The sequence below is a fragment of the Agelaius tricolor genome, unplaced genomic scaffold (assembly GCF_023055355.1).
Source record: "Agelaius tricolor isolate 1412-34295 unplaced genomic scaffold, bAgeTri1.0.p SCAF_127, whole genome shotgun sequence".
Classification (NCBI taxonomy): Eukaryota; Metazoa; Chordata; class Aves; order Passeriformes; family Icteridae; genus Agelaius; species Agelaius tricolor.
In genome coordinates, this window is record NW_027269387.1 from 27501 (window position 1) to 46273 (window position 18773).

General features: G+C 53.9%; 2 protein-coding genes and 1 non-coding gene across 7 annotated transcripts in view; 2 read left to right on the forward strand and 1 right to left on the reverse strand.

The window, feature by feature from the left end:
- TRIM41 (tripartite motif containing 41) overlaps positions 1-5990 on the reverse strand; it is a 12304-nt gene extending 6314 nt beyond the window's left edge. The window contains exons 1-3 of one of the 2 annotated variants that reach the window (XM_071420168.1): positions 4479-5990; positions 3805-3900; positions 2123-2353 (exon numbers count right to left, since the gene is read on the reverse strand). In XM_071420168.1, coding sequence (XP_071276269.1) covers positions 2123-2353; positions 3805-3900; positions 4479-5411 — 1260 coding nt within the window. In that variant the 5' untranslated portion in view covers positions 5412-5990. The remainder of the gene's footprint in view (positions 1-2122; positions 2354-3804; positions 3901-4478) is intronic. The other variant, XM_071420167.1, reaches the window with a different exon arrangement.
- A 551-nt stretch (positions 5991-6541) lies between these two features.
- TRNAV-CAC (transfer RNA valine (anticodon CAC)) lies at positions 6542-6614 on the forward strand. The gene has a single exon. It is a non-coding gene; the product is annotated as a tRNA-Val (tRNA).
- Positions 6615-7191: 577 nt separating this feature from the next.
- LOC139586611 (E3 ubiquitin-protein ligase TRIM7-like) lies at positions 7192-18334 on the forward strand. 4 transcript variants are annotated; one of them, XM_071420169.1, is made up of 7 exons: positions 7192-7695; positions 8789-8881; positions 11648-11878; positions 12822-12844; positions 14134-14249; positions 15606-15635; positions 16746-18334. In XM_071420169.1, exons 1-7 carry the CDS (start codon positions 7192-7194, stop codon positions 17339-17341), a joined length of 1593 nt encoding a protein of 530 aa, XP_071276270.1. In that variant the 3' UTR covers positions 17342-18334. The 4 variants fall into 4 exon arrangements, with proteins under 4 accessions (XP_071276270.1, XP_071276271.1, XP_071276272.1 ...); XM_071420170.1 differs by lacking the exon at positions 15606-15635; XM_071420171.1 differs by lacking the exon at positions 14134-14249.
- The last annotated feature ends 439 nt before the right edge of the window (positions 18335-18773 follow it).

Genomic DNA, 18773 nt, shown 5'->3' on the forward strand with positions numbered 1-18773 from the left:
AAAGAAAAAAGTGAAAATTTTAATGAGGATTTGGGTTGGTCCTGTGGGATTCCCTTTTAACCCAAAATCGGCTCCAGAGGGGCGGATTTTGCCCCGTTTTAACCCAAAATCGGCTCCAAAGAGGTGTATTTTGCCCCATTTTAACCCAAAACTGGGGATCTTGCCCCATTTTAACCCAAAATTGGCTCCAGTGGGGTGGATTTTGCCCCATTTTAACCCAAAACTGGGGATCTTGCCCCATTTTAACCCAAAATTGGCTCCAGTGGGGCGGATTTTGCCCCGTTTTAACCCAAAATTGCCTCCAAAGGGGCGGATTTTGCCCCGTTTTAACCCAAAACTGGGGATCTTTTTACTATTAAATTGATTAAATTTAACAATAATTTTTTTTAATTATTAAATTTATTAAATTTATTAAATTTTAACCCCCAAATTGCCTCCCTGCAGCCTCGGCCTCGCTGATCAGGGCTCTCCCATCCCAATCCCAGTTCCCCCCAGTTTACCCCAGTCCCAGTTCCCCCAGTAACACCCCAGTCCATCCCAGTTCACCCCAGTCCATCCCAGTTTACCCCAGTCCCAGTTCCCCCAGTAACACCCCAGTCCATCCCAGTTCACCCCAGTTTACCCCAGTTTACCCCAGTCCATCCCAGTTCACCTCACCTTGAGCAGCTGCAGCGCCGCCTCCTCCAGTGCTGACCGCTGCCCAGTTCCCCCAGTTTACACCAGTAACTTCCCAGTAACACCCCAGTAACGCCAGTTTATCCCAGTAACCCCAGTTTACCCCAGTTTACCCCAGTTTATCCCAGTTTACCCCAGTTTACCCCAGTTTATCCCAGTAACCCCAGTTTACCCCAGTTTACCCCAGTTTACCCCAGTTTATCCCAGTTTACCCCAGTTTATCCCAGTCCATCCCAGTTCACCCCAGTTTACCCCAGTTTACCCCACCTTGAGCAGCTGCAGCGCCGTCTCCTCCAGGGCACTGAGGCTGCACCGCTGCCATTCCTTAATCCCAGTTCCCCCCAGTAACCTCCCAGTTCACCCCAGTTTATCCCAGTTTGTCTCACCTTGAGCAGCTGCAGCCCCTCCTGGCAGCCTCAGCCTCGGCCTCGCTGATCAGGGCCGCTCCCCTCTCCTCCAGGGCGCTGTGGCTGCACCGCTGCCATTCCCCAGTCCCAGTTTATCCCAGTTTATCCCAGTTAATCCCAGTTTGTCTCACCTTGAGCAGCTGCAGCCCCTCCTGCCTCCCTGCAGCCTCAGCCTCGCTGATCAGGCGCTGCAGGGCCGCTCCCCTCTCCTCCAGGGCGCTGAGGTTGCATTGCTGCCATTCCCCAGCCCCAGTTCACCCCAGTTTATCCCAGTTTGTCCCAGTTTGTCTCACCTTGAGCAGCTGCAGCCCCTCCTGCCTCCCTGCAGCCTCAGCCTCTGCAATCAGGGGCTGCAGGGCCGCTCCCCTCTCCTCCAGGGCTGTCACCCCTCAGTCCCAGTTCCATCAGTCCCAGTTTATCCCAGTTTACACCATTAACACCCCAGTTCACCCCAGTTCACCCCAGTTTACCCCAGTTTCTCCCACCTTGAGCAGCTGCAGCCCCTCCTGCCTCCCTGCAGCCTCGGCCTCGCTGATCAGGCGCTGCAGGGCCGCTCCCCTCTCCTCCAGGGCTGTCACCCCTCAATCCCAGTTTCCCCAGTCCCAGTTTATCCCAGTTTACACCATTAACAGCCCAGTTTACCCCAGTTTACCCCAGTTTACACCAGTTTGTCCCACCTTGAGCAGCTGCAGCCCCTCCTGCCTCCCTGCAGCCTCAGCCTCTGCAATCAGGCGCTGCAGGGCCGCTCCCCTCTCCTCCAGGGCGCTGAGGCTGCGTTGCTGCCATTCCCCAGTCCCAGTTTATCCCAGTTCACCCCAGTTCACCCCAGTTTGTCTCACCTTGAGCAGCTGCAGCCCCTCCTGCCTCCCTGCAGCCTCGGCCTCGCTGATCAGGCGCTGCAGGGCCGCTCCCCTCTCCTCCAGGGCGCTGAGGTTGCGTTGCTGCCATTCCCCAGTCCCAGTTCCCCCAGTAACACCAGTAACACCCCAGTTCACCCCAGTTTATCCCAGTTTACCCCAGTTAATCCCAGTTTGTCCCACCTTGAGCAGCTGCAGCCCCTCCTGCCTCCCTGCAGCCTCGGCCTCGCTGATCAGGCGCTGCAGGGCCGCTCCCCTCTCCTCCAGGGCGCTGAGGTTGCGTTGCTGCCGCGCCTGCAGCGCCTGGTGCCGCTCCTGCAGCTGCCGCAGCAGCAGCAGCTGCTCCCCGGCCAGGAACTGCTGCAGCTCCTCGAAATCGGCCTCCAGCTCCTGCATCTCCGCCTGCATCTGCTCCTGAGGGGCACAGGGGAAAAGGGTTCGGAGGTTTTGAGCGGTTTCCGGGCTTTTCGCCGCAGTTTTCTGCGTTGGAGTTGTGATTTACGGGGTTGGAGGGGTCATTTCGAGACCTTTAGTGCCTAATTTCACCCCAAATTTCCACCCCTTCAGCCCCCAGCTTCCGGCCTTTTCACCGAAATTCCAGCCCTTAAACCCAAAAGTTGGTGCTGGAGCAAAGATTTCCAGGCTTTTAACACCAAATTTCCAGCCCTTAAACCCAAAAATTGGTGCTGGAGCAGCTGGTTCCAGCCCTTGAACACAAAATTTCCAGCCCCTGAACACCAAATTTCCACTCCTTCAACAATGATTTCCAGCCTTTTAGCACCAAATTTCTGTGTTGGAGCAAAGATTTCAAGCCCTTGAACACCAAATTTCTGTGTTGGAGCAAAGATTTCCAGGGTTTTAACAGCAAATTTATGAGTTGGAGCGGTAATTTCCAGCCCTTTAACCCCAAATTTCCTCTCCTTCAGTAAAAATTTCCAACGTTTTAACCCCAAATTTCTGTGTTGGAGCGAGGATTTCCAGGGTTGCAGTGACAATTTCCTGCCTTTTAACCCCAAATTTCCACTCCTCCAATAACAATTTCCAACCTTTCAACCCCAAATTTCCACCCCTTTAACCCCAAATTTCCTCTCCTTTAATAACAATTTCCAACCTTTTAACCCCAAATTTCCACCCCTTTAACCCCAAATTTCCTCTCCTTTAACAACAATTTCCAGCCTTTTACCCTTTAATGAAGAATTAAGAATTGAGAATGGAAGTTCAGAAGGGATAAAACGGGGCAGAAAATGGGATTTGAGTCCCCTGGCACTGGAAAGGGATAAAATGGTGCAGAAAAGGGGACTTGAGTGCCTTGGCACTATTTGGAAAGGGATAAAATGGGGCAGAAAAGGGGATTTGAGTGTCCTGGGGCTGTTTGGAAAGGGATAAAATGGTGCAGAAAAGGGGATTTGAGTGTCCTGGGGCTGTTTTTTGGGCTGGAAAGGGATAAAATGGGGCAGAAAATGAGGATTTGAGTGTCCTGGCGCTGTTTTTTGGGCTGGAAAGGGATAAAATGGGGCAGAAAATGAGGATTTGAGTGTCCTGGCACTGGAAAGGGATAAAATGGGGCAGAAAATGAGGATTTGAGTGTCCTGGGGCTGATTTTTGGGCTAGAAATGGATAAAATGGTGCAGAAAATGAGGATTTGAGTGTTCTGGGGCTGGTTAGAAAGGGATAAAATGGGGCAGAAAATGGGATTTGAGTGCCCTGGCACTGGAAAGGGATAAAATGGTGCAGAAAATGAGGATTTGAGTGTCCTGGGGCTGATTTTTGGGCTAGAAAGGGATAAAATGGTGCAGAAAATGGGGATTTGAGTGTCCTGGGGCTGTTTTTCGGGCTGGGAAGGGACGGATCCGTGCAGAGCTCACCCTGAGCAGGGAGATTTTCTCCTCCTCGCTGGATTTCTGCTTCAGCACCGCCTCCAGCTGCCTCCGCAGGGGCTCCAGGTGGCTCTGGAGCTTGGTCTGAGGGAGGGGAGGGGGCTCAGCCTGGGCAGATCCGGGGATTCTGATCCCCAAAAAGCCCAAAAACCCCCAAAATCCCCAAAACGCCCCAAAAACCCCAAATCTCCAAACCCTCCAAATGCCCCAAACTCCCCCAAATTCCCCCCAAGCCCCCTCAAACCCTATTAAAACCCCCCCAAACCTTCCCAAACCCCATTTAAAACCCCAAAATCCCCCCCAAAACTCCCCAAATTCCCGCCTTGCACTCCTACAGCGCCGCGTCGAGCGGCACCGCGCCTAAACTGCCAAAAAACCTCAAAGAACCCCCCAAAAACACCCAAAAAACCCCAAAATAACCCCAAAAATCCCCCAAATTCTCCCCGCACCTTGCACTCCTGCAGGGCCTCGTCCAGGGGCAGCACTGTGCTGTGCTCCCTACACCCCAAACCCCATAAAAACCCCAAATCTCCCCAAATCTCCCCAATTCCCCCACACCTTGCACTCCTGCAGGGCCTCGTCCAGCGGCAGCACGCTGTGCTGTGCTCCCTACACCCCAAATACCCCCAAAAACCCCAAATTTCCCCAAATTTTCCCCACACCTTGCACTCCTGCAGGGCCTCGTCCAGGGGCAGCACGCTGTGCTGCTTGTGCCCCCTTGCCTCCCTGCACACCACGCAGATCGGGGCCAGGTCCTGCTCGCAGAAAAGCTTCAGCGGCTCCCGGTGCTTGGGGCACAGCTCGGGGGGGCCGCCGGGGGCGCCGCAGGGCTCGGGCCCGGTGCTGCCGGTGCTGCCGGTGCTGCCGGTGCCGGTGCCGGGCCCCGGGTGCAGCTGGCGGATGATGTGCACCATGTTGGCCAGCTGCAGGTTGGGCCGGAAGCTGCGCTGCGAGAAGGATTTGCGGCACTGCGGGCAGGTGAAGGCCGCGGGGCCTTCCTCCTCCTCCTCATCATCGTCATCCTCGTCATCATCCTCCTCCTCGTCGTCTTCGTCCTCCGCCTCCTCCTCCTCCTCCTCCACGTCCGCCTCCATCACGTCCTCGTCGTAGCCCAGGTAGAGGCCGCTCCCCTCGGCGCCCCCGGCCCACGCTGCGCCGCCTTCATCATCCTCCTCCTCCTCCTCCTCATCCTCAGCGGGGTCTCCCCACAGCTCGCCTTCCTCCTCTTCCTCTTCCTCCTCATCTTCCTCCCACATATCGTCATCCTCCTCCTCCTCCTCCTCCACGCCGTCCTCCTCCTCCTCCTCCTGCTCTACATCCAGCTCGTCTTCCTCCAGCTCTTCCTCCTCCTCTTCCTCCTCCTCCTCTTCCTCCTCGCCGAGCTCGGAGCGCTCCGGGCCGGGCTCGGTTGCGCCGCCGCCGCCGCGGGCCCAGAGTCGGGAGATGCAGCCGCGGCAGAAATTGTGCCCGCAGCCGATGGACACTGGGTCGGCGAAGTAGTCGAGGCAGATGGCGCAGATCGCCTCCTCCTGCAGCGTCTCCACCGGGTCCGGCCGCAGGGAACCGGGGCCGCCCAGCGCCAACGGCGCCGCCATTCCCGTGGGGCGCCTTCCTCCTCCTCCTCCTTCTCCTCTCCTCCTCCTCTTCTTCCTCCTCCTCCTCCTCCTCCACCCGGCTCAGCCCCCCCGGCCCGGGCCAGGCCTCACCGGGCCCCTCTAGGCCTCACCGGGCCCCGCTAGGCCTCACCGGGCCTCCCCGCCGCGGTCCCCCCGCGCTCTCACGGTGCTGGAGGAGCCGCTTGGTGCCCGCTGGGTGCTCGTCGGGTCCCGCTCGGTTCCTCTCGGGTCTCCCCGGTTCCCTCCGGTTCCTCCCGGGCCGCGCTCGCCCGACAGCGGCTCCGCCACAGACGGGAAAGGCGGTGGAACTTCCGCCTTCCGGCTCAGGCCACGCCTCTTCCGCTCAATATGACCGGAAGTGGCTCCTGTTGCCGGAGTTTGTCTAGCCACGCGACTCGTTGTTATTGGAGGACTAGGAGTGGAACCGGAAGCGGGGCAATACCGGCTTTCCGCGCCCCCAGCGCGGTCCCGGTCTCCGGTTCCTGTCTGGGTCCTGGTTCCGGTCCGGGTCCCCCCGGCCGAGTTCGCCTGGCCGTGGCTCTGCTACAGACGGGGAAGGCCGCGGAACTTCCGCTTTCCGGTTGAGGCACCGCCTATTCCGCCCGGCGTGACCGGAAGTGGATCCGGTTGCCGAGCAACACCGGAAATTTTGGCCGCTCCACTTCCTCTGGGGTTTGTCCAACCACTCAACTCGTTGGTCTTGGAGGACTGGGGGCGGTGTCAGCGCCGCGGGGTTGAGGGCGTAGCCGGGGGCGGGACATTGGCACCTTTCCCCGCCCCCAGCGCAGCCCGGGGCGCTCCGAGCCCCCCGGTCCCGGTCCCGGTTCCTGTCCCGGTTCTGGTCCCGATTCCTGTCCCGGTTCCTGTCCCGGTCTGGGTCTCTCTCAGGTATTCTTTCCCTTTTTACCCAAAATCTCCCATTTTCCCCGAGGTTTTCCCTGTCCCGCTCAGGTATTTTAGCCCTTTTTACCCAAAATCTCCCATTTTCCCCGCGGTTTTCCCGGTCCCGGTCCCTGTCCCGGGTCTCTTTGGGTATTTTTTCCCTTTTTACCCAAAAGCTCCCATTTTCGCCGCGGTTTTCCCTCCCGGCGCGGCGGCCGAGGCACAGCGTTTCTGTAGTGTAGTGGTTATCACGTTCGCCTCACACGCGAAAGGTCCCCGGTTCGAAACCGGGCAGAAACACTCCCCTTTTCCTTCCCGTCTCTTTTTTCCCCCTCTTTTTTCCCTTTTCCCCTTATTTTTACCCCTCATTCCGTCCCTTTCAGCTCATCTGAGCCCTTCTCCCCATTTTTCTTTGTGTAATTTTGAATCTCGGCTCTTCTTCCCTCCCTGCCTTCTCCAGCCAAACTTTCCTTCATCCTCCCCAAATATCCAGCACCCCTCACACCCTCCTCCTCCTCTTCATCCCCAGCTCCCAGCACCCACAGGGGAGGAAGCACGCCCTCCTCATCCTCTTCTTATCCCAAATATCCAGCACCCCTCACAGCCTCCTCCTCCTCATCCCCAATATCCATCATCCCTCACATCCTTCTCCTCTTCCTCCCCAGTACGCGGGGTCCCCGAGGGAGGAAGCACACCCTCCTCTCCTTCATCCCCAGCTCCCCGTGCATCCTCCTCTCCTTCACCCCAAATCCCCATCATCCCTGACACCCTCCTCTCCTTCATCCCCAGCTCCCAGTGCATCCTCATCCTCCTCCTCCGCAATATCCAGGGTCCCCGAGGGAGGAAGCACACCCTCCTCCTCCTCCTCGCAGCTCCCATGGCGGTTCCCAGCCCCGCCGAGCAGCTCCGCGCCGCCGCCTCGTGCCCGGTGTGCCTGGAGCTCTTCCGCGACCCCGTCTCGCTGCGCTGCGGCCACAACTTCTGCCGGGGCTGCGTGGAGCGCTGCGGGCCGGGCCCCGGGGCGGCGGCGGCGGCGGCGGCGGCGGCGGGGCCGCTCTGCTGCCCGCAGTGCCGGGACGCGGCCCCGGGCGGGAGCAGCCTGAGACCCAGCCGGGAGCTCGGGCACATCGCGGGCATCGCCCGGGAGCTGCTGCCGGGGCTGCTGCAGGCGGCGCCGCCGGTGGCGCCGGGGGGCGGCTCCGTGTGCGGGCGGCACCGGGAGCCGCTGCGGCTCTTCTGCCGCGAGGAGCGGGCGCTGCTGTGCCCCGAGTGCGCGTGGGAGCACCGGGAGAGGCACCGGGAGCAGCACCGGGAGCAGCACCGGGAGCAGCAGCGGGAGCACCAAGTGGTGCCCGCCGAGGAGGCGGCGCGGGAGTACCGGGTGAGAGCCCTGGGGACACTCGGGATGGGGACAGGGACAGCCGGACCATGGGGACAGACAGGGGATGGGGACAGACAGGGGATGGGGACAGCCGGACAATGGGGACAGCTGGACAATGGGGACACCGGGAGTACCGGGTGAGAGCCTGGGGACAGCCAGGGGGTGGTGACATCCTGGGAGTGGTGACACCTGGACAATGGTGACACTCAGGGGATGGGGACATCCCTGACAGTGCCACTCTGGGGATGGGGACACCCGGACAATGGGGACACCCTGGGGATGGGGACAGACAGGGGATGGTGACACCCAGGGGATGGTGACACCCGGACAACGGGGACACCCAGGGGGTGCTGACATCCGAGTTGAGACCACCGTGATTGGGGAAAACCTCCTCAGTCCCCGTGGGTTTGGATTTGAGGTGATTTCAGTGCCCAGAGTGGGTGGAAGCGCCTCAAAATGCTTCTCTTTGGGGGTGGTTTTTAATCTGGTGGTGTTTTAAACCCCTTTGGTGGTGCTTTAAACCCCTTTGGTGGTGTTTTAAAGCCCTTTAGTGCTGTTCTTCCTCTGATCTCAATGTCTTTGCTGCTTCTTTAGTTTCAAATAAACGCAAACTATTTTTTGTTGAGCTGCAGCTCATTTAGAAACCTCTTTTCTGCTCCTTTTCTCCTGCCAAAAAAGACTTCTGGAGAATTCTCTATAAACTTAAAGAAGTCATAAACGGGCGCAATGTTTTGTCTACAATTATGTCTAAAACGTTCTTGTAAACATAAACCCCTGAAAAATCGGCCTGGGGTTTTTAAAGACGGTGATTTTTATCCCAGAACCCAAATTTCTGGAGGCCAGGAGTGGTGTTTTTTTTTTTGGGGGGGAGGAATTTCTCTTATCTGGGGCTCCCAGCCCTCCCTGTACGCGGGGCTGGCTCCGGCTCAGCTCCTCGCTCCTTCTTGGAAAATAATAAAAAAATAATAAAAATAAAATTTAAAAAAAAAAAAAAAATCAGCATCTCCCATCTCAGACGAGGGATAGAGCAAATTTTGGTGGGAAAAACGGGTTTTTCTCAGCCCCTCCGAGTTCACTTTTTATTTCCCTGCAGGAGCAGATCCAGAGCTGCCTCCAGGCTTTGAAGGAGGAGAGAGAAAAATTCCTGGAAAGCCGAAAATCCGGAGCTTGGAGGAGTCTGCACCTGGTGGGAGCAGCTTGGGGGCTTGGTTGGATCTGGGCTTTGCGTCTCTCCCTCGGCCCCAGCGCTGTTTTGAGGCCAAACCTCCCGAATTTGGCTCTTGGAGCGTTGGTTTTATCAGCTGGGGTTCAGCCAGGGCTGCGGCAGGGAGATAACGAGGGGAGGGAGGTGTCGGGAAAATAAACCCACAAACAGCAGGGGTTTGTGCCCAAAAAGGAGGCAGGGAAATAAATTAACCCACAAACAGCAGAGGTTTGTACCCAAAAAGGTGTCAGGAAAATTTATCACCAAATACCAGAGGTTTGTACCCAAAAAGGAGACAGAGAAATTAACCCACAAACAGCAGGGGTTTGTGCCCAAAAAGGAGAGAGGGAAATAAATTAACCCACAAACAGCAGAGGTTTGAGCCCAAAAAGGTGTCAGGAAAATTTATCACCAAACACCAGAGGTTTGTGCCCAGAAAGGAGACAGGGAAATAAATTAACCCACAAACAGCAGAGGTTTTTGCCCAAAAAGGAGACAGAGAAGTCCTCTCTTTTTTGGCTTTATTCAAGTAAAGGGAGAGGCCACGGGGCATTCCCTGGGCTCTCTCGGATTTTTGGAGGATGCAGCCTCCGTTTTACCCCGATTTCCCTCTCTTTCCCCCCATTTCTGAGGCACCTGAGAGGTCCCCAAGGGAGCCCCACTGCACCATTTCATTCTGAGTCTGCTCATTCCCGAAATCCAAGCGCTCAATCCCATCTGCCTCTCCTCCCCTCATCCTTTCATTCTGAGTTGTTCCATTCCCGAAACCCAAGCGCTCGATCCAATCCACGTCTCCTCCTCCCCTCACCATTTCATTGAGTTCATCCATTCCCGAAAATCCAAGCGCTCGATCCCATCTGCGTCTCCTCCCCTCACCATTTCATTGAGTTCATCCATTCCCGAAAATCCAAGCGCTCAATCCAATCCTCACCCTTTCATTCTGAGTTGTTCCATTCCCGAAACCCGAGTGCTCCATCCGATCCACGTCTCCTGCCCTCATAATTTCATTGAATTTATTCCCTTCCCAAAATCCAAGCACTCAATCCCATCCGCGTCTCCTCCCTGCATCATTTCATTCTGAGCTCATCCATTCCCGAAATCCGAGCGCTCAATCCAATCCGCATCTCCTCCCCGCATCCTTTCATTCTGAGTCCATCCATTCCCAAAATCCAAGCGCTCCATCCCATCCGTGTCTCCTCCTCCCCTCACCATTTCACTGAGTTCCTCCATTCCCGAACCCCGAGCACTCCATCCCATCCACGTCTCCTCCCTGCACCATTTCATCTCTTCTCAAACCCCAAGCGCTCCATCCCATCCGCGTCTCCTCCCGCATCATTTCATTGAGCCCATCCATTCCCGAAAATCCAAGCGCTCAATCCCATCCGCGTCTCTCCTCCTCTCATCCTTTCATTGGATTTGTTCCCTTCCCAAACCCCAAGCGCTCCATCCCATCCGTGTTTCCTCCTCCTCTCATCCTTTCATTGAGTTCCTCCATTCCCGAACCCCAAGCGCTCCATCCCATCCGTGTTTCCTCCTCCCCTCATAATTTCATTGAGTTGTTCCCATCCCAAACCCCAAGCGCTCCATCCCATCCGTGTCTCCTCCTCCCCTCATCCTTTCATTCTGAGTTCCTCCATTCCCAAACCCCGAGCACTCCATCCCATCCGCGTCTCCTCCCGCACCATTTCATTGAGTTCATTCCCTTTCCCGAACCCCAAGCGCTCCATCCCATCCGCGTCTCCTCCCTGTACCATTTCATTCTGAGTCCATCCATTCCCAAAATCCAAGCATCCCATCCGCGTCTCCTCCCTGCACCATTTCATTGAGTTCCTCCATTCCCAAACCCCAAGCGCTCCATCCCATCCGCGTCTCCTCCTCTCATCCTTTCATTCTGAGTTCCTCCATTCCCAAACCCCAAGCACTCCATCCCATCCACGTCTCCTCCCTGCACCATTTCATTGAATTTGTTCCCATCCCAAACCCCAAGCGCTCCATCCCACCCGTGTCTCCTCCCCTCATCCTTTCATTCTGAGCCCCCTCATTCCCAAACCCCAAGCACTCAATCCCAATCCCCATTTCCTTCTCCCGCACCATTTCATTGAGTTCCTCCATTCCCGAATCCCAAGCGCTCCATCCCAATCCCCATTTCCTCCTCCCCTGCACCATTTCATTGAGTCCCCTCATTCCCAAACCCCAAGCGCTCCATCCCAATCCCCATTTCCTCCTCCTCCCCTGCACCATTTCATTGAGTTCCTCCATTCCCAAACCCCAAGCGCTCCATCCCAATCCACATTTCCTCCCTGCACCATTTCATTGAGTTGTTCCCATCCCAAACCCCGAGCGCTCCATCCCAATCCCCATTTCCTCCTCCTCCCTGCACCATTTCATTGAGTCCCCTCATTCCCAAACCCCGAGCGCTCCATCCCAATCCCCATTTCCTCCTCCCTGCACCATTTCATTGAGTCCCCTCATTCCCAAACCCCGAGCGCTCCATCCCAATCCCCATTTCCTCCTCCCCTGCACCATTTCATTGAGTCCCCTCATTCCCAAACCCCGAGCGCTCCATCCCAATCCCCATTTCCTCCTGCTCCCTGCACCATTTCATTGAGCCCATCCATTCCCAAACCCCAAGCGCTCCATCCCAATCCCCATTTCCTTCTCCCCTGCACCATTTCATTGAGCCCCCTCATTCCCAAACCCCGAGCGCTCCATCCCAATCCCCATTTCCTCCTCCTGCTCCCTGCCCAGGCCCGTGCGCGGGGCGAGGGGCAGCGCCTGGCGCGGGAGCTGCAGGGGCTGCGGCGCTGCCTGGAGGAGCAGCAGCGGCGCCTGCGGGCGCAGCTCGGGGCCCTGGAGGCCGCCCTGGCCCGCGCCCGGCGCCGCGCCCTGGCCCAGGTCTCGGAGGAGCTGTCGCGGGTGGAGACGCTGGCCTGGGAGATGGAGGGGAAGCTCCAGCAGCCGCCGGGACGGTTCCTGCAGGTGCGGAGAGGAACGGAGGAGACTCGGAATGGGAAATGCAGCACCGAGGCCGTCCCAGGGCCCGGGCGGGACAGAGCGGGGACGGGACGGGGATGGGGATTGGGTGGGGATGGATCCACTGAAAGCCCCCAAAATCGCCCAAAAAGCGCCCAAATAAAGCCCCAAAAATCCCCAAATAAATACCTCAAAATCCCCAAAAAGCCCCCAAATAAAGCCCCCAAAATCCCCCCCAAAAGCCCTCAAATAAAGCCCCCAAAATCCCCCCAAAAGCCCCCAAATAAAGCCCCGAAAATCCCCAAATAAATGCCCCAAAATCCCCCCAAAAGCCCCCAAATAAAGCCCCCAAAATCCCCCCAAAAAAACCCAAATAAAGCCCCAAAAAGCCCCCAAAAAGCCCCCAAATAAAGCCCCCAAAATCCCCAAATAAATACCCCAAATAAAGCCCCCAAAATGCCCCCAAATAAAGCCCCCCAAAAGCCACAAAAAGCCCTCAAATAAAGCCCCTAAAATCCCCAAAATCCCTCAAAAAGCCCCCAAATAAAGCCCCCAAAAAAGCCCCAAATAAATACCCCCAAATCCCCCAAAAAGCCCCCAAATAAAGCCCCCAAAATCCCCAAATAAATACCCCCAAATCCCCAAATAAATGCCCCAAAATCTACCCAAAAAATCCCCCCAAAAACCCACAAGAAATCCCCCCAAAAAAACCCCAAAATCTACCAAAAAAAAATCCCCCAAAAATTCCACAAGAATTCCCCCCCAAAAAAATCCCCAAACCCCCCCCCAAAACCCTTCCCAAAAAAGCCCCAAAAATCACTGTAAAATCACCAAAAAACCACCATAAAAACCACCATAAAAATCACCTAAAAATCACCCAAAAAAATCACAAAAAAAATCTCCAAAACCCACCCATCTCTCACCATCTCCTCTCTCCTCCCACCTTCAGGACATCCAACAGCTCCTGGACAGGTGAGGCAGCTCCGGGTGAGATTCCCTCCAATTCCCACCCAAATTCCCACCCAAATTCCCTCCAATTCCCACCCAAATTCCCACCCAAATTCCCTCCAATTCCCACCCAAATTCCCTCCAATTCCCACCCTAATTCCCTCCAATTCCCACCCAAATTCCCACCCAAATTCCCTCCAATTCCCACCCAAATTCCCACCCAAATTCCCTCCAATTCCCACCCAAATTCCCTCCAATTCCCACCCAAATTCCCTCCAATTCCCACTGCTCTGCTCCGGGCTCGGGAATTCGGGTCCGGGGGGAAGGAAACTGCCCAGGAAGGGCAGGGAAAATATTTTATTTAATATTTTATTAAATAATTTATTTAATATCTTATTTAGTATTTTTATTTCATATTTTATTTACTGTTTTATTTAATATATTATTTCTATTATTTAATATATTATTTAATAATTAATTTTATATTTAATTCTATATTTAATTTAATATTTATTGCTCCTGGGAGAACATTTAATGAGAATAAAATGAATCATCGGACTGGGGGGTTTTACCATTTTTTTTCCCCCTCTTTTTCCCCTTTTTTGATCCTTCCCCCCCCTCCCTTTTTTGGCCCATTTTTTCCCTTTTTTGCCCTTCTTTTTGGCCCGTTTTTTTTCCCCTTTTTTGCCCTTTTTTTTGGCCCATTTTTTCCCTTTTTTGGCCCGTTTTTTTCCCTTTTTTGGCCCGTTTTTTCCCTTTTTTTGCCTCGTTTTTTGGCCTGTTTTTTCCCTTTTTTCCCCTTTTTTGACCCTTCCCCCCCCTCCCTTTTTTGGCCCGTTTTTTCCCTTTTTTTTTCCCCCTTTTTTGGCCCGTTTTTTCCCTTTTTTGGCCTGTTTTTCCCCTTTTTTTCCCCTTTTTTCCCCCCCTTTTTTGGCCTGTTTTTTGGCCCGTTTTTTCCCTTTTTTTGGCCCGTTTTTTCCCTTTTCCCCCCCTTTTTTTGCCCCCTTTTTTGCCCCGTTTTTCCCATTTTTCCCCCCTTTTTTGCCCCGTTTTTTCCCATTTTTCCCCTTTTTTTCCCCCCCTTTTTTGCCCCGTTTTTCCCCCCGTTTTTCCCCATTTTCACCCCATTTTTTTCCCGTTTTTCCCCATTTTCACCCCGTTTTTCCCGTTTTTCCCCATTTTCCCCCCGTTTTTCCCCATTTCCGCCCCGTTTTTTCCTGTTTTCCCCCATTTCCACCCCGTTTTTTCCCGTTTTCCCCCGTTTCCGCCCCGTTTTTTCCCGTTTTCCCCCATTTCCGCCCCGTTTCTGGCAGCTGTGAGTCGATGCGGTTCCAGCCCCCGGCCGAGCTCTCCCCCGAGCTGCAGAGGAGCCTGGAGGATTTTGTGCAGAGCAGCGTCCTGGTGAGGGGCGCCTTGAGGAGGTGCCAAGGTGGGCCTGGGGGGGAATCCAGGAGGAATGGGGCAAAATCTGGCAAAAACGGGGCCATTTTGTGAAATTCCTGTAAAAAACGGGGCCATTTTGTGGGATTCCTGGCACAAACGGGGCCATTTTGTGGGGTTCCTGGCACAAACGGGGCCATTTTGTGAAATTCCTGTAAAAAACGGGGCCATTTTGTGAAATTCCTGGCAAAAACGGGGCCATTTTGTGAAATTCCTGGCACAAACGGGGTTATTTTTTTGGGATATCTGGCAGAAATTGGGTTATTTTGTGGGATTCCTGGCAAAAATGGGGTTATTTTGTGAAATTCCTGGCAAAAATGGGGTTATTTTGTGGGGTACCTGGGAGAAACGGGGCCATTTTGTGAAATTCCTGGCACAAACGGGGCCATTTTGTGGGATTCCTGGCAAAAACGGGGCCATTTTGTGGGATTCCTGGCAAAAACGGGGTTATTTTTTTGGGATATCTGGCAGAAATTGGGTTATTTTGTGGGATTCCTGGCAAAAATTGGGTTATTTTGTGGGGTTCCTGGGAGAAACTGGGTTATTTTTTTGGGATATCTGGCAGAAATTGGGTTATTTTTTGGGATATCTGGCAGAAATTGGGTTATTTTGTGGGATTCCTGGGAGAAACGGGGATATTTTGTGGGATTCACCACAAATGGGGTTATTTTGTGGGATTCCTGGCAAAAATTGGGTAATTTTGTGGGATACCTGACAGAAATGGGGATATTTTATGGAATTCACCACAAATGGGGTTATTTTGTGGGATATCTGGCAGAAATTGGGTTATTTTGTGAGATTCCTGGCAAAAATTGGGTATTTTGTGGGATACCTAACAGAAACGGGTTTTTTTTGTGAAATTCCTGGCAAAAATGGGGGCTTTTTTGTGAAATTCCTGGCAGAAATTGGGTTATTTTGTGGGATTCCCCACAAATGGGGTATTTTGTGGGATACTTAACAGAAACGGGTTTTTTTGTGGGATACCTGACAAAAATGGGGTAATTTTGTGGGATACCTGGCAAAAATTGGGTTATTTTGGCAGAAATGGGGTTTTTTTTTGGGAGGGGGGATATCCAGGTACTGTTATTTTTCACCTGAGGTTTTCCCTGAGGTTTTTCCCTGGGTTCCAAACCCAGCCGGGAATTGCAGAGGAAGGGAAAATCCAGCCCAAATCAGAATTCTGGGGGTGGCCCGGTGGGAAAATGGAACCCCAGAGATCAGAAAAGCCAGGGAAGGGAACAGAGAGGGGATAAATCCCTGAATCCTGGGGATGAGGTGCCGGGGGCTCCATCCCCGGGGATAAAGGTGATTTTTGACCCCAAATCCCTGAACTCTCTCTCCCCAGACAGCCTCATGTTCCTGCTGCAGGAGCCGGGTGAGTTTGGGGCAGGAAATTCGGGGTTTGGGTCTGCGGGAGGGATTCCCCAGAATATCCCAAAAAGAGAATTTCCCTCCCTTTCCCTGCCCGGGAATTCCGCGCTGTGGGACGGGATGGGGCCGGGAGGGATTTCCCAGGGAGTTTGATCCCAATCCTGCCCCGTCCTGCCTGTGCTGGGGGCGCAGGAAGGAAGTGAGGAATCTTTTAGAAGGATTATTATTATTATTATTATTATTATCATCATCATCATCATCATCATCGTTATTAAATAGAATACAATAGAATAGAATTTATAATCTTATATAGAATAATTTAACAATATTATAAATAACATAAGCTAACATAACATAACATAACATAATATAATATAATATAATATAATATAATATAATATAATATAATATAAGGGATATTTCAGGGCATTTTCCCCTTTTTCAGAAGGGCATTTTTCAGGGGATTTCCCCCCTTTTCAGAGGATTTTTTAGAAGAGCATTTTCAGGGAATTGTTAAGGCATTTTTCAGGGGATTTTTGGGGGGATTTTCCCCCTTTTTAAGGAGATTTTTCAGGGCATTTTTCAGGGAATTTTTAAGGCATTTTCCAGGGGATTTCCCCCCTTTTCAGAAGGGCATTTTTCAGGGAATTTTCGGGGGATTTTCCCCCTTTTTAAGGAGATTTTTCGGGGCATTTTTCAGGGCATTTTTAAGGGATTTTTCAGAAGGGCATTTTTCAGGGATTTTTGGGGGATTTTCCCCCTTTTTCAAGGAGATTTTTCGGGGCATTTTTCAGGGCATTTTCCAGGGAATTTTTAAGGCATTTTTCAGGGAATTTTTAAGGGCATTTTTCAGGGCATTTTTCAGGGCATTTTCCAGGGAATTTTTAAGGCATTTTTCAGGGGATTTTTAAGGCATTTTTCAGGGGATTTTTAAGGCATTTTTCAGGGCATTTTCCAGGGAATTTTTAAGGCATTTTTCAGGGAATTTTCCAGGGAATTTTTAAGGCATTTTCCAGGGAATTTTTAAGGCATTTTTCGGGGGGATTTGCCCCCCATTTTCAGCACGGCCTTTCCCAGCATGCCGACTCCCCCCCACCCCTCCCTTTCCCCGCAGCCTCCCTCACCCTGGACCCCCACACCGCCCACCCTCACCTGCACCTCTCCGCCGACGCCAGGGAGGCTCGGGGGCAGCTCCAGCCCCGCGACGTCCCCGACCACCCCGAGCGCTTCGACTTCGAGCCCTGCGTGCTGGCGCGCGGCGGCTTCACCTCGGGCCGCCATTTCTGGGAGGTCGAGGTGGGCCGGGGCGGCGTCTGGGCGCTGGGGGTGGTGCGGGAGTCGGCCCGCAGGAGGGGCCCCCTCAGCCTGCGGCCCCAGGACGGCGTGTGGGCGCTCGAGGCCTTCCACTCGCTGACCTCGCCGCGGGCCCGGCCGCCCCTGCGCCCGCCGCCGCGCCGCCTCCGCGTGGCGCTGGACTACGAGGGGCGCCGCGTGGCCTTCTTCAGCGCCGGCGACGACGTCCCCATCCTGGAGCACACCCGCGCCGCCTTCAACGGAGAGAGGGTCCTGCCCTGGTTCAAGATGGGCCTGGGGGCGCGGCTGCTGGAGGTGACGCGGGGCGAGCGCTGCTGGGACGGCGAGGTGGCCGGGAGAGCCGTGTCGCCCCTGGAGTGGGTGGGATTCGGGTTCTCGCTGCGGATCTGCTCCTGAGGGGATGAATCCCGGTTGATGCCGCCCCTCTGAGTCCGTCAGGAGGTCTGGGATGGCTCCAGGAGGAGCCCGGTTTGGCGTGTGGGGTTTTTACCCTTGTTGTGCCCTTGGCGGGATGATTCCTTCTCGAAGTGTTTCCGCTTTTCCCGAAGTTTCAGAACCCATAAATTCCTCCCTGGAGGTGACGCGGGGCCAGCGCTGCCGGGGCCGGGAGAGCCGTGTCGGCCCTGGACTGGGTGGGATTCGGGTTCTCGCTGCGGATCTGCTCCTGAGGGGGCTGAGGGGAGCCCTCTGAGTCCGTCAGGAGGTCTGGGATGGCTCCAGGAGGAGCCCGGTTTGGCGTGTGGGGTTTTTACCCTTGTTGTGCCCTTGGCGGGATGAATCCTCCCCATTTCCTCCCTTCTCGAAGTGTTTCCTCTTTTCCCGAAGTTTCGGAACCCAGGAAATTCCTCTGGCGGCCCTGGAGGGCTTGAGCTCATGCCCAGGGGGCTCAGAGACCTCGGCACAGAGCCCAGGACCCCCCCCCGCCGTGCCTTTGATTGGAAAAAAACAATTACCAACCTTCTATGAAGAATTGCAAGCCACGGAAGTTTAGGTGGAATGATAGCGAATTTATCGCGGGGTGAAAAAATTGATTTTTGGTGTTTTTAGAATGAGGCAAGATGGAGGAATCTGGGCGTGTCCGGCCTTTCTCCTTCTTCTTGGCCTCCATCTTGTGCTGTGGTGTTGGCGCTTTTATTTTAGTTTAGAGTAGAAGCTCACTGTCTAACACAGGTGATAGGTGTTGGAAAGTAATTGTAAATATTGTATATTTAAATATTGTAGTTTTAAATATTGTATATTTAAATATTGTAGGGTTTTTTTGTATAAGAAGATAACACTGCCCCATGGCGGGCAGAGTGCCTCTGACTGTCCTGCTGAGACGACCTCGGCTGCACAGGAGAAAAAAATTTTACAGATAAAAGACAATAAACAACCTTGAGAAATGAGAAATGAAGAGTTCTGACTCCTTCTTGGCTGGGAAAAGACTTTTCAACTTATCTTGGGGTCACTCTGACCAGCTAGAATCCCGAGACCAAAATGCTTTTTGTCCAGGCCGTGTCCTGAGCCCTTCGCCCCCCGGTTTGGGGACGGTTTCCACATTCCTGGCATTTGTGATTTTAGTTTTCTCAAATAAAAGGACGTTTTGTGGGTTTTTGTGTTTTATTTTTACTCAAATAAAAGGACGACGCCTCCCTGCCCCGATTTCCTCTGGATTTTTGAGTCTCTGGGTGATAAATCAGGAAAATCCGTGCGGGATGAGGACACCTCACCAAGCTTCCTCCTCCCCAGCTGCTCGTACCCGATTTTCGCTTTATTTATCCCCAAAACCCCAATTTTCACTGTATTTATCCCTAAAACCCCAGTTTTCACTTTATTTACCCCCAAAACC